Source organism: Telopea speciosissima, chromosome 11 (assembly GCF_018873765.1).
Source record: "Telopea speciosissima isolate NSW1024214 ecotype Mountain lineage chromosome 11, Tspe_v1, whole genome shotgun sequence".
Taxonomy (NCBI): domain Eukaryota; kingdom Viridiplantae; phylum Streptophyta; class Magnoliopsida; order Proteales; family Proteaceae; genus Telopea; species Telopea speciosissima.
The window spans coordinates 42,627,499-42,641,998 of record NC_057926.1 but is presented as its reverse complement, the minus strand read 5'-3'; the positions used below and the strand labels follow the sequence as shown (position 1 = coordinate 42,641,998).

The window sequence follows — 14,500 nt, the reverse complement described above, 5'->3', positions numbered from 1 at the left end:
TTGTGTGGTTGCTCTTTGATTCGAACACATATCCAACCTGGCAGCCCGAGCATTCACCATCGAACCAAATGATAGCCCCAAGATAGACCACCCAACGGAAGCAAAATCCATCCATGACTACCTTCCTGGACAGTGCTTCTTTCTATTTGATGCTTCAGTCAGGTTTTCCTGCGGCCAGTTTTTAAGGGGGAAAGAAAAAAAAAAATTTAAGGCTGAGTGGCTTGGCAATGACTCTCTGTAGAAGGCTTTCTCCAAGTTTATCTAAAAGTTGGGAGTCTCTCACAATAGAGATTCCAATCTACTGGGACAAGATAACTCTAATTACATTTAACTCTGATGAAAACTCCATACTCATTTGAACAACAATTAATCAACTTCCATCCAACTCTTCGTTAAAAAATCAAAAGTATCTAAGACATATCCCTCTGATTGTAAAAGTTGATGCATTGCAATGATAGTTTCATGTATGATATCAGTTTGTGGGTGTCTACAGTCCGCCACAAAGAACTCATGAATGAGACCATTTATTTCAACAAAGGAGCAACCTGGCTGTTTATGAATCCCATGAACATTCATACTTTTCCTAACCCTCTTCACATCACTCCACCTTGAGGCAGCAGCATAAGTATTAGACAACAAAATATGTGCTCCACATTTTCTTGGCTCCAACTCCAGAATCTGCCCCGCAGCAATCTCTGCCAACTCAATATTCCCATTAATCTTACATGAAAATAGCAGGGATCGCCAAATAACAGCATCAGGCTCAATAGGCATTGCCCTGATAAGGTTCTCTGCTTCTGCCAAAAGATTGGCACGTCCAAGAAGATCAACCATACAGCCATAGTGCTCAATTCTAGGGGTGAGGTTATACGTTTTGGTCATCAAATTGAAATAGTAAATTCCCTTTTCCACCAACCCACCATGACTACAAGCAGATAGCACCCCAAGAAATGTGACATCATTTGGTCCAACATCACTTGACAATAACATATCAGAGAACAAGTCCAGTGCTTCATCAGACTTACCATTCATGGCAAGCCCAGAAATCATAACACTCCATGAGAACACATCCCGTTGAATTAACTTATGAAAAATTTCAAGAGCCTTATTAATATCGCCACTCTTTGCATACAAATCAATCAATGAATTCTTCACAGTAAGGTTCATCTTGATTCGATTCCTTTCACAGTAAGCGTGTACCCACTTCCCCTGGTTTAGTGCACCCAAATGCCCACATGCAGAAGCAACACAAGCAATTGTCACTTCGTCTGCCATCACATTCTCAATCTGCATCACCTTAAACAACTGAATTGCTTCCTTAAACAAGCCCAACTGCGTATAACCTGCAATCATAGACGTCCAACAAACCACATTTCTATCCGGCAATCTATCAAACACATTCCGAGCATCCTCTATGCGGCCACATTTTGCATACATATCAATCAATGATGAACCCAAAAAAACATCCAGAACAAATCTATTAACCGTAACAAATCCATGAACCCTCCTACCCAAATCCAGGTCCCCAATCCTTGCACAAGCCGTTATGGCACTAGCAGTAGTTAACTCATTCGGCCTCTCTGAACTAGCACCAATCATTTCACCAAACAATTCCAATGCTTTCCCACAAAAATTCCTCTGCAAATACCCTGAAATCATACTATTCCAAGACACCAAGTCTCGGACCCAAACAGGAACCAAATCAAATACCCTACGTGCGATTTCAATCACACCACAAGCTGAATACATCGAAATAAGAGAATTCTGCACAAAGACATCAAACTCAAATCCCAATTTCAGACTCAACCCATGAATTTCTACACCCTTCTCGAGGAATTGGATTCGGCTACAAGCTTTAAGGATGAAAGGGAAAGTATAGTTATCTGGTAAAACATCATTCTTTCGCATTAAATTGTAAAGAAAGATCGATTCCAAAGGCAAGGAGCGACAACCGTAAGCTCTGAACATGAAATTCCAGGCGAAAATATTGGGGTTTAAGATTTGGGAGAAAAGGATGCGAGCAGAGTTGAGATCAGAAGATGAGAGAGATAAAAGTAGCTTACTTGATATAAAAGGGTCTGTGAAGCGGCCGCTGGTGATGACCTGAGAGAGGATTTGATTTAATTGACGGGTGTTTTGGGACTCTTCCAAGAGAGATAGAGAGAAAGAATAGTAGTAATTGCAATGGAGAGTGATCCATGGAGGGTTTAAACTGTTGGAGAGGAAGGATTGGAGGGTTTTACATCTAAGAGAGTTCTGAGCAGAATAATGTAAGCGGAGCATCAAACTCATCAATCTCAAATAGCGCGGGAAAAGGTAATGAGTTTATGGACAGTTCGTAATTCGTATGGGTGGCATTAAGCGTTGCAACTGAGCCGAGGGGCCGTGTTTTTTAAAATCCAGGCCCAAATTAGAGTGAAGAACCTGAATGGAGAGAAACATTCAAAGTTAATGGAGGAATCAAGAAACAGCCTCAAACAAACTAAGACTACAGAAACAGAAAAAACAATCATGGAGGATCAAACGAGATGGTAAAACAAGAATGAAGTTGGGGATTTTCATTTAAAGAAAAATGAACCCACAACAAAATAAAGAAGTTAGCCATTTAAACAAAGAACACCCAATGCACAAACACTGAAACCCAATTCACAAGTTAGATCAATAAAAAATAATAAGAAAAGGGGGGAAAAACTGAAACACCTTTCTAGCAAAGAACTATCAAGAAGTGGGAGGGATGCTTACAAGTGTCCTTTTATTTTACGATCAATATCATAAGGAAGTGGTGGATATGGGGCTACTGGATCTCTCTTATTATGTATGCTCAAAATGCAATTGCTGTTAATGAGTTCCTTGGAAAAAGTTGGGGACAAGTAAGAATTTTTTTTCCCTTCTAGTTCAATCCTAAAAATAAATAGAAATATATTATAATGAGAGGGCTTGAGTAAGGAAAATCATTTTTAAATTTTATTGTTGTGGCATAGGTTCTACCCCAGTCGATAGAGACTCATTCACTTGAAAAAAGAAACACAAAAGTAAAACTGAATTAATAATCCTAAGAGAAAAAAAAAAAAAAACAGTTCAGCTTCTCCCAATCTTCCAAAATACTACAAGGATTATCATTCAACTCTTTCTGCAGAAGGAATTCTTGACTTTATTCTATCAATGATTCTAGGCATGCAAGTAGCACATTTTCCCACAGATTACAGGGGACCTCCCTAAATACAATCAACGAGCCTCTCCAATAGTACATTACCAAAATCCGAACAGAGAGAAATGTGAGATTTATTAGGAAACAGAATGCTCAAAGTACAAGTGAAACAATAAAACAAGCATGAGGAGGACATGCAAGTAAACTGCAAAAATGTAGACACAGCCCACTGCAAATTGTTTGCTTGATCACTGAAAAAGACTTGAGCTGAGTAAGATTTGTGTATTCATTGAAGCAAAGAAGAAAACTTGTATTCATTAGAAATTGTTTACTTATTGAAGCAAAGGCCAGCAGACATTATTATTCACAGATACTGCAATCAATATGTTTTGAGTGAAAATGCCATACATAGCATATAAAAGAGAGAAAAAGGGAGACCATAGACAAATGGAAGCAAGTTGCTGATAGATAATTTGGCTTTCCGGTGAACGCTATAGGTTCCAACTTCCGGCAGTGATTTTGAGACCCGGTCTCACCTCTAACATACTCCTGTGCCGGGCATTTTGAAGGTCCTCTTCCAAGCAGTAAGGATGACAAAGAGCTTATTGGTCCCCCTCATTGTACATTGATTTTTTTTTTTTGGGGGGGGGATCAGAAAGTACTGAGAGTCTAATTATGTGCTAAAATAACCAGTTTTGGTTTGGAACAAGATGTATCTTCAAGAACATGGTGAAGATGCATATTTACTAATTAGGAGGTGAATTATATTTTCTTGTTTTGTACCTTTCTTCCATTTGAAGTCTTGACACACAGATAAGTGAAGTCATAGTTCCTTGAAATTAAAGGGCTCTGAATCCCTCTTGCTTTGTGTGACACATTCCAAGAAGACTTCAACTTGTATCTACACACAGTCTAATATTGTTGATTACATTTGCTTTGTATCAAGTATGACCTCGAATAAACTTGATTGGAGGGTAAGGATCCATGTATCCGACCCCATTTAGTTGGGATAAGATTGAGTAGAGTAGTTGCTGCTGTATTTGCCTTCCCACTCAAAGAATACTTAAGAATACAAATCAAAACTATAAATTAAACTTGCAATGGTGACTCGGATTTAATCTGTGTCACTGTTTGAGACAATGTGTAACTCTGTTGAAGTCTCGTATATATACTGAGTGAAGTGAGTGGACAACATGCCATCAATAAACTCCTAACTGAAATAGTTAATAAAATTAATATTAGAATAAGGTAACAACTGCAACATTTTGAAATTCCCTATGCAACTGTCTCATTAATTTTTGTAAAGGAACAAGAGAAAAATAGATGATCAGGAATATGAAAGGTCATAGTGGTAAGTAATCTCACTATGACCCTTCATTAAGATATACAATCATAAAGTTTTAAGATAATATCAAAATGTTCAAGAGGCCAGCCTTTCTGACTCCCCTACGACCAATGCAGCCATATTCCCCTGTGGTAATTAACAACATAGCTAGGAACCATCACACTTAATGGCAATATAACCAGCTTGGAAGAGGAGGAGGACACCACGAACATCAGCGAATGGAGGGTTATTGTTGGAAGAGAGGGGTGATGCCTCACCAAGTACAAAAAGATCTCGCCTGAGTAGATCGAGTCTTTAATGAGACATCATCAAAATGGCGTCCTATCCCATATTGTGGGCTGCAAAGGAACAAGAGAAAAATAGATGATCATGTGATTCAAAATCTGTTTCACAAAGCAAGCACATTTTGGCTTATATCGGATCCTCGTGTGAACAATCTATCTCGATCGAGTAGATAGAGCTTTGAGCATAGCCAACCATGCAATAAAACTATGTCTAGGAATTAATATGAAGAGCCACACAAGGGGAGCCCAATTCCACATCACGTACTCTATCAGGTTCCTAGCTCATTGCCAAAAGTGATGATCTTGGAAATCTGAGGCCATTAGTTAGTAAGGAATATATCATAACCAGGGTGGGTTACCCAACCATCCCTACCATTGAGAAGACTGCTTAGCCGTTATTCTCGATTTCTACCTAAAGCAGTATTGAGAGATATCGACTAATATCCCTTCCTTTCTTAGTTATCCACATGTGATCATAGAATCTTACCTTATGGAACACAATCCCTCTGCCTAGGGTAACACAATCCCTTTGCATAGGGTAACACAATATTTGATTGTGATTGTTTGTAATCCATTCCTAGTTTAGGACAGCTAGGATCTCATCCCTTGTATTGTGTATATATACTCTCCATTGAGAGAAACCAAATCAAGGAAATACATTGAAACTATTATGGTATCAAGAGCCTAAAAACTCCAACGAGTTCTACCCTCCCCTCTCCGTCTCTTCTCTCCTTTCTTCTTCATGGGGGACAGTTCATCTAGCCCTCTCTCCACCGCTGAAACCTCCCCCTCTCTCCCCATCGGTTCTGCTCCCTCCTTTCATAATGCTCATCACTACATTTCCCTAAAACTTACATCCAAGGTTCAAAATCTCGCGAAATTTCGGCGATATTTCGCCAAATTTCGTATATCTCGAGCTGTCCGAGATACGATACCAATCTGAAATGGAAAAATACCATATTTCGACGATATCTCGTGAGATATCGACGAAATATCGTGGACTCACGATATATCGCGAGATATTGAAAAAGTCACTAAAAGTGTCACGTGCAATATTTCGAATATTTCGGAAATTTCGGTCATCTTGTTTCGGAAATCTCGGTAATTTCGGTAATCTCGTTTCGAAAATTTCGGAAATCTTGGTATTTTTGGCATTTTACACCCACAGAAAAATACCATATTTCGACGAAATTTTGGTATCTCGGAAATTTTGGTCAGACCGAAACATCGAAACGAAACGAGATTTAGTACCATGCTTACATCCAAAAATTCTCTCTTTTGGCAAACTCAGATTGAGCCCTTTCTCAATGGGCAGGACTTGTTTGGTTACCTAGATGGCACTATTCCGTGCCCAACTGAAGCTTCTGCAACTGCAACTTGGCGACGCCAGGACTCCATGATCCGAAGTTTTCTCATAGCATCCCTTTCTGAGGAGGTCTTTTCACTCATCCTTGGCAAGCGCACTAGCCAAGAAATATGGCAGACTCTCTCCACAGCTTTTTCTTCTCCATCTGAAAGCCATATCATGTCTTTTACTATGGCTTTACAGGAGATACAACAGAAATCTGATGAACCCGTGTCTCAATTTCTGCAGCGGGCTAAATCTATTGCGGCTGAGTTGAATGCCACTGGTCACACACTTCGACCCAGCACTTTCAATTTACACATTTATAAGGGACTTAAGCCTGAGTTTCAGACTATGGTCTCATCTCTGTTGACAAGGACTGATCCCATATCATATGATGACCTTCATGCAATGTTGTTAAGCCATGAGTTTCTACATGGCACCTCTCTCAACAAAGTCATAGTGATCGGTTCTACATCCAGCGGATCCTCTCCATCGGCAAACAATGTGCAACGCTCCTCCTCTCCAAGCCCTCACGGCTCACCATCCTCTCAACATGGTGGTCGTGGTGGTAGGGGAGGCAGGGGCCGTGGTGGTCGCAGTCAAGGTTTCCAAAATGCTTGCCGATCTTGTAGTGCGACTATATTGGTGCCACCTATTTGTCTGCCAATCCAGTATTTCATGCGCGTACCAAGCACGTGGAAATTGATTTCCACTTTGTGCGTGATCGCATCTCAAAGAGGCAACTACAAGTCCAGTTCATCTCGACCCATGATCAGCTAGCAGATACACTGACAAAGCCACTTGCTTCGACGCGCTTCACTTTCTTAAGGGACAAGCTGAAGATATGGCCCACCGATTCTCCACCTTGAGGGGGTGTATTGAGAGATATCGACTGATATCCCTTCCTTTCTTAGTTATCCACATGTGATCATAGAATCTTACCTTGTGGAACACAATCCCTCTGCATAGGGTAGCACAATATTTGATTGAAACACAATCCCTTTGCATAGGGTAACACAATATTTGATTGTGATTGTATTGCAATCCATTCCTAGTTTAGGACAGCTAGGATCTCATCCCTTGTATTGTGCATATATACTTTCCATTGAGAGAAACCAAATCAAGGAAATACATAGAAACTATTAAGCAGGAATAATCGGTATTGGCTGTTATCCAGTAGTGGTCGACAGCAAAAATAGGGGTTGGGTGGTCATTTCACATGTGGGGCTCAGGTGGGACCCACCTGTCAAATGACCACCCAACCCCTGTTTTTGCTGTCGTTTAGCGGCGCTAGTTGGATGCTCCAGCTCCCGCCACGGCTAGACAGAATCCTTTTCCGGAGTAATCTCATTTCTCATTATAGATTCAATCGTGCCAGGGAAGAGCCAAGGATCAAGCCAAACAAAAAGTCAAAACATTGATTATTACCTTTTCCAATCATGTATTGAATCAACAGATGGATTAATCCCCAACTTAAAGAATTGCTCTAAAACAAGATGAGCATTGAGTTGGAATTTTCAATGACCATATAGAGTTATGGACAAGGTATCTTTCTAGTATCCAAATAGTCCAGTGAGTGCCCGCCCCTTACTCTAGAGAAGAGACAAAACATGTCGAACCAAATCAGTTTTATTCCAATTCGTGACTCGATGAAGCCCCAATCGTCCCTCAGATTTTTGAAGACAAAATTTTGGCCAGCTAACCTTATATGTTATGTGTGTCTTGAATTCTTGTACCCGTTTTGAAGAATGACCTGTTCCGACATTTTTAGTGACAACTCGAATAGAATTTTTTTTTTCTGAGATCTATGATGGTAATGGAGGACTTGGGTATACGAGGAACTGACCCGGATAGGGAATTGAAGGAGATAATTTTCCATGCCCATAACCTATTGTCAAGAAATAAGTATGGAATCTTGAATGACATCATGATTGGGCCTATTAACCCACAAACACTAGCTTTTTGGTTTGAATAACTCAATACGATTTAGGAGTGGAGCACCCAGTCCCAGAAAGATAGTCAGTCTCATTTGAAATTATTGAACTCTTGAAACTAGAAAAGGCCCAAAGAGTTAAATAAATTTGATTGGTCAATGACTGAGGTGGAGAAGGCACTACTTGTGTTGTGTGACTTAAAAGAGTCAAGAGAACAATTGATTTCTAATCCACCACCACATCAAACCTTCTATCCCAAAATCTCTTCCAATGTACACAACCAACCGGGACATTCCTTTTCCCAAATTTATAATAAGAGGAAAGACTTACTTTAAAGGTCAAGCTTTTTTTGTTTCTTTCTTAGCACTAATCCTTTAAATAGTTGGATACTTCAATTCTCTGAAAGACAATAACATATCTAGTAGCTATCTTACTTGCATGGTATCTGCATTTGCATCTCAAAATTTGATTTTGATGATGGCTGCACTTCTTCAGCTTTTTCTAGTTTTCAATATTCTCCTCCTCTTTGGGAGTAGCTCTTTGACGATGATGATCGTAGTAGGCAACAATGAGACAGATCGATTTGCTTTGCTGGAGTTGAAGAAACAAATTTATGATGATCCGTATGGAGCACTCAATTCTTGGAACGATTCCATCCATTTCTGCAATTGGGTTAGGATCACATGTGGTCATCGTCATCGACAACGGGTTATCAGCCTGGATTTACAAGGGAAAAGCTTGGGACGTAACATTTCTCCTTCCATAGGAAATCTCACTTTTCTTCATTCCCTCGACATTGGAAACAATAGCTTCCATGGCAAAATCCCACAAGAGATCGGAAATCTGATTCGACTACAGTACATTGTTTTTCAAAACAACACTCTCCAAGGAGAACTTCCTACCAGCTTGGCCAACTGCACTCGTCTAAGAGAAATTCGCTTCTCCCTTAACAGTCTGGTTGGGAAGATTCCGGGGGAACTATTTACATCTTTGTCAAAGCTGGAGGTAATTTCTATTAATTATAATGGTTTAACTGGAGAACTACCAGCAACTTTTGGGAACATTTCTTCCATCCGACGTATCTCTTCGAGTGATAATGAACTGCAAGGGAGCATTCCAGAAACCTTTGGTCAGCTAACAAACTTATTCTTTCTAGCACTTGCTCTAAACAAGTTATGTGGTATGTTTCCTCTCTCGCTATACAATCTCTCATCTCTTGAAAAAATTGGCCTTACACAAAACCAACTACATGGGAGCCTTCCACGAGACATAGGCCTCACTCTTCCAAATCTCATAGAACTAGATATTGGAGCGAACCTTTTCTCAAGGAGAATTCCAAATTCCATCTCCAATATTTCAACACTCGAAACAATTGATCTCGGTGGAAATAGTTTTGTTGGACCCGTCCCTAACAACTTAGGAAATCTTTAAAACTTTCAATGGTTCAGCATTGATGAAAATCAATGTGGAACAGGGGAAGCTGATGATTTAGATTTTGTAAATTCTTTGGTCAATTGTACAAATCTAAAGATGTTACAATTACACAACAATGGTTTTAAGGGTCCCCTTCCCAACTTTAAAGCCAATCTCTCAACACAACTCTCAATACTTTTTTTGGGAGAGAATGAAATATCTGGAACCATTCCTGCTGGGATTGAGAATCTCGTCAATTTGACCTTTTTGGGCTTGGAGGGGAACTTTCTCAAAGGTAATATTCCGTATGTCGTAGTAACGCTTCCGAAGCTTCAAAGATTATTATTGGGTGGAAATAGACTTTCAGGACAGATACCTTCCTCTATAGGCAATCTCACTCTTTTGTATGAACTCCATTTAGAAGAAAACAGCTTGAATGGAAGCATCCCTTCAAGCATTGGAAATTGTAACCAGTTACAGCACCTTACCATTGATAATAATAGCCTCCAAGGCCCAATACCTAAACAACTCTTCCTTATTTCCTCCTTATCATTATCTCTCAACTTGACTTCTAAGTCTCTGGTCGGTTCCCTTCCAATTGAAATCGGTAACTTGAAAAGTCTTTCCACAATAGATATCTCCAAAAACAGATTGTCTGGAGAAATACCCTCCTCCATTGGTGATTGCAATAGTTTGGAACATCTTTATATGAGGGTAATTTCTTTGAAGGAACCATTCCTGAAAATCTAACTCGTTTGAAGGGGCTTCAAGATTTAGATCTCTCACACAACAACTTTTCAGGGCAAATCCCTAAAGAACTAGAAAAGCTTTCAGCATTGCAAAGTTTGAATTTATCCTTCAATAATCTTGAAGGGGGGGTACCAACAAAAGGAATCTTCAAAAATGCAAGCGCAATTTTCGCGAATGGAAATGGTAAGCTTTGTGGTGGAATTGTGGAGTTACATCTGCCTGCATGTACAAACCATGGATCTACGAAACGAGAAAAGTTCAATGCTTTTAGAATAGTTTTGGGGATAATTGGTGTGGTTCTTGGTTTTATATTGATATCTTCCTTTCTTATTCTCTATTGGAGAAGAAGATCGAAAAGTAAACCTCCATCCACCACATTAATCGGTGAACGTTTCTTAAAACTTTCTTACAAAGATCTCTTCCAAACTACTGGAGGATTTTCTTCAGCTAATTTCATAGGCTCCGGTAGTTTTGGCTCTGTATACAAAGGTGTTATCAACCAAGATGAAACAATAGTTGCAGTCAAGGTACTCAACCTTCAAATTCCAAGAGTTGAAAAGAGTTTTATGGCTGAATGCAAAGCATTAAGAAACATTCAGCATCGAAATCTTGTCAAGATTTTGACTTCTTGTTCAAGTATTGATTTAAAAGGAAAAGATTTCAAAGCCCTTGTTTATGAGTTCATGCCCAATGGGAGTCTAGTTGATTGGTTGCATCTTCCGATGGAGGCACATAATCATTCAAGAAATTTAAACCTTCTTCAAAGATTAAACATCGCAATTGATGTGGCTTCTGCTTTGGATTACCTTCATTATAATTGTTATGCGCCAATTGTTCAGTGTGACTTGAAGCCAACTAATGTTCTACTTGATAGAGATATGACTGCACATGTCAGTGATTTTGGTTTGACGAGGCTACTTTTAGAACATGATGACAATTCATCCGAGACTCAAACTAGTACCATTGGGATAAGAGGATCTATTGGCTATGCTGCTCCAGGTAACAAATAAACAATACAATTTTATTTTAAGTTATCAATCAATACATTAAATTTGTATTCCATTTTTTTGGTCCATTCTAATCACAATCTTTATGTAGGCTATTAAACATGACCCAAATAATGGTTTAGAAAAATGGTCCAGATCTAAAGATCATGTTTTTTAGGTTAATACTTCAATCCAACTAGTATTGGATATTCATATCTTGTTCTTAATAGTTGATTGAATATATCAACACGCTTTTCTATCTTAATTAGGGTGGACCATGGTTTTATTCATGTTATTTTATTATTATGGTTTTTTATTCATATTCAATTCAATTAGGAATTCATTATACTACGAACACATTGGATCCTGGTATTTACTTTGACCGAATTTAGATTGGATTCTTTTTAACATTATCAAAAGAATCATGGTTTTCAAAATTGAAGAAATGACAATGTAACTTGCTAATTTTGAATAACGTGTTCACAATTTTCATATCTCATACCGTAATTTCTATTGTATAAAAAAAAAATGCAAATCTCTGATTGTTATACTAACGTGAAGTTTCTAAATTTTAGAATATGGAATGGGTGGAAGGGCAACTATACAAGGGGACGTGTTTAGCTATGGGATCCTTTTATTGGAGATGTTCACAGGAAAAAGGCCAACAGATCAGATGTTTACGGATGACTTAAATCTCCATAATTTTGCAAAAGTAGCTTTACCCGTACATGTGATGCAAATTTTAGATCCAACATTCCTACCCAGGGAAGAAAAAAGTGAAGAAATTGAAAAGATTGCTACCAATAGGATTGAAGGTCCTAGTCATAGGACAGATCAATTGCAAGATTGCATAACGTCAATAATTGAAATTGCAATCTAGTGCTCCATGGAATCTCCAAGAGAACGTATGGGCATGAATGATGTCGTGAGGAGACTACATTTAATCAAAGGGAAATTTTCTTGAAGCAAGAATCTATCAATCAATCAGAGCAACTATGCCTAATTGGAAGGTGATTCTGAATTTATTATCTTTGTATTTATTGTATTGTCTTTGCCGCTTAATTAATGCTCATGAAAAACTGGGGAAAAGAAAGTTCTAGATCATGCAGAAGAAGTAGGTTGATCTAGGGTTAATCACACTATGGTTTAAAAAAAAAAAAAAAAAAAAAAAAAAAAAAACGACGGAATTGATACCGATATGGATACCGATCAGGGTCGGACAAGTCACGGCCAGTACCGTGACTTTCTCCTGTACGTTTATCTTCCTCCCTTTGCCCTCTCTATCAATCTCTCTGTTTCATCATCCCCATCCATCCATCGTCTTTCTGCCCCCTTCCTCTTTCTGATTGATTTAATCCTTCATAGATCGAGATAATCAGAGACTTTTTAATGTAGCAGATCGAAGACAATACTCGGACATGAAGACTTGGCGTCCAACAACGTTCAAGCCTAGCTTGGTCTAAGGAATATTGAGCCCTAAAGAAGAGAGAACCAGTAATTAATGGTCCGGAGAAAGTAAGAATATTGGAATGAAATCCCCAAGCTTCAATTCGTGGAGTTGTACGTACATGTTATGGCACCTACTCTCTGGCATGACAATTTAAAGTTCTTAATTGGACTCAGCATGGAAGACTTACTCCAGTTTTTTCTTTTCTATTTTGAGAAGAAGTGTACGTGTGGTTGAACAATTATAGAAGAAATGAATAATATTGTAGCAAAAATTGCTTCATTAATTTTGGTAGGAACTTATCTTCTCACTCCCCTCCTCCCACAACCAAAGCTACCCAAGCATATGTGGGGGAGAGGGCCGGAGCTTCTATCAAATTCAGCTTCAATATAATGGAAATGTGGTTTGTAAACCAGTAGGGGATTCTTTAATTTTGGTGTGTGTTGTTTTTTTTTTTAAACAGATCATTCATATATGGGGTTAAATAGGTGAGTTGGGGGAAATCTGGGTTTTGAGATCATCGATCTCTTCTGCATGCCAGTTATGCTTCAAAAAGCGTTCATTATCATTATTGAGATACGGGCAAGATGGCTAAGATAATATTATCCGCTATTTATCTATTAGGAATGAAGGCACCCTGGAAAGGAGAAATAAAAAGAAGCAAGAAGGTCTTTGCGGCAGTTTTAGCCAATAACTTGGCAATGATCTTATAAATAACATTACACAGGTTTATAGGCCTAAAGTAAGATACTCTGAATGCCACATCTTTTTTAGGAATCAAGCAGATGAGAGTATATATGATTGCACCAAGGGGGAGGGAGAGAGAAAAGAAATCCTAAACAAAATTACAGAAATCTGAGCCAATAATGTCCTAGAACTTGTAGTAAAAGCAAGCCTGGAAACCATCAGGTCCTACTCCAATAGAGAAAGTTGCATGTTTAATTTCATCATGGTTAGGTATAGATGAAATGTTCAAAGCAATAGAGAAGGATCAATGAACCTATCAAAAAGACACTCAACAAAATTAGGGTCCAAAGGGAAGGAAGATGTGAAAATGTTGGATAGGTGGTCAAACTCTAGCTTTTTGGTTTGAATGACTCAATACGATATAGGAGTGGAGCACTAAGTTCCACAAAGATAGTCAGTCTCGTTTGAAATTATTGAACTCTTGAAACTAGAAAATTAAGGCCCAAAGATTTAAATAAACTTGATTGGTCAATGACTGAGGTGGAGAATGACACTACTACTTGTGTTGTGTGACTTAAAAGAGTCAAAATAGCTATTGATTCCTAATCCACCATATATATCAAACCTTCTATATATCCCAAATTCTTCAAAGATAGTCTCGTTTGAAATTATTGAACTCTTGAAACTAGAAAAAGCCCAAAGAGTTGAACCTTAGATTGGTCAATGACTGAGGTGGAGAAGGCACTGGGGTGAGGTCGTCATTTCCGCCCTCCCAATGAGAGGAACCTACGAACTTGACCGGGCAAAGAACCTGAGAGGAGAAAAATTCCACTTGCTGTGTTGTGTGAATTTAAGAGTCAAAGAGAGCAATCAATTCCTAATCCACCACATCAAACCTTCTATCCCAAAATTCTCTACCTATGTTCCCACCACGTACTGCTCCTTTACACTTACAAAATCCCCTGGGGTCTCCAATGGGAAGTTTGGAAGAGAAAAATTAAAGTTATGGTGAAGAAAACACACAATCTAAAGGATTTAAAAATCAGTCTCTGGCTGATCTGATTCTGATCCAAATCTGACGAGGCTGATGCCGATTCTGATTGATTTTGATTGATTCTAATCGATTCAGCTCGATCGGGACGAATCTATTTGAAAACT

General features: G+C 38.7%; 2 protein-coding genes across 2 annotated transcripts; one reads left to right on the top strand and one right to left on the bottom strand.

Moving 5' to 3' along the window:
• Positions 1 to 213: 213 nt before the first annotated feature.
• Positions 214 to 2,314, bottom strand: LOC122645691 (pentatricopeptide repeat-containing protein At1g08070, chloroplastic-like). The gene has a single exon (XM_043839021.1). The coding sequence runs from the start codon at positions 2,290 to 2,292 to the stop codon at positions 367 to 369; it is 1,926 nt and encodes a 641-aa protein (XP_043694956.1). The 5' UTR covers positions 2,293 to 2,314; the 3' UTR covers positions 214 to 366.
• Positions 2,315 to 8,497: 6,183 nt separating this feature from the next.
• LOC122645143 (probable LRR receptor-like serine/threonine-protein kinase At3g47570) lies at positions 8,498 to 12,088 on the top strand. Its single transcript, XM_043838483.1, has 3 exons — positions 8,498 to 9,239; positions 10,202 to 11,221; positions 11,784 to 12,088. Exons 1-3 carry the CDS (start codon positions 8,498 to 8,500, stop codon positions 12,086 to 12,088), a joined length of 2,067 nt encoding a protein of 688 aa, XP_043694418.1.
• The last annotated feature ends 2,412 nt before the right edge of the window (positions 12,089 to 14,500 follow it).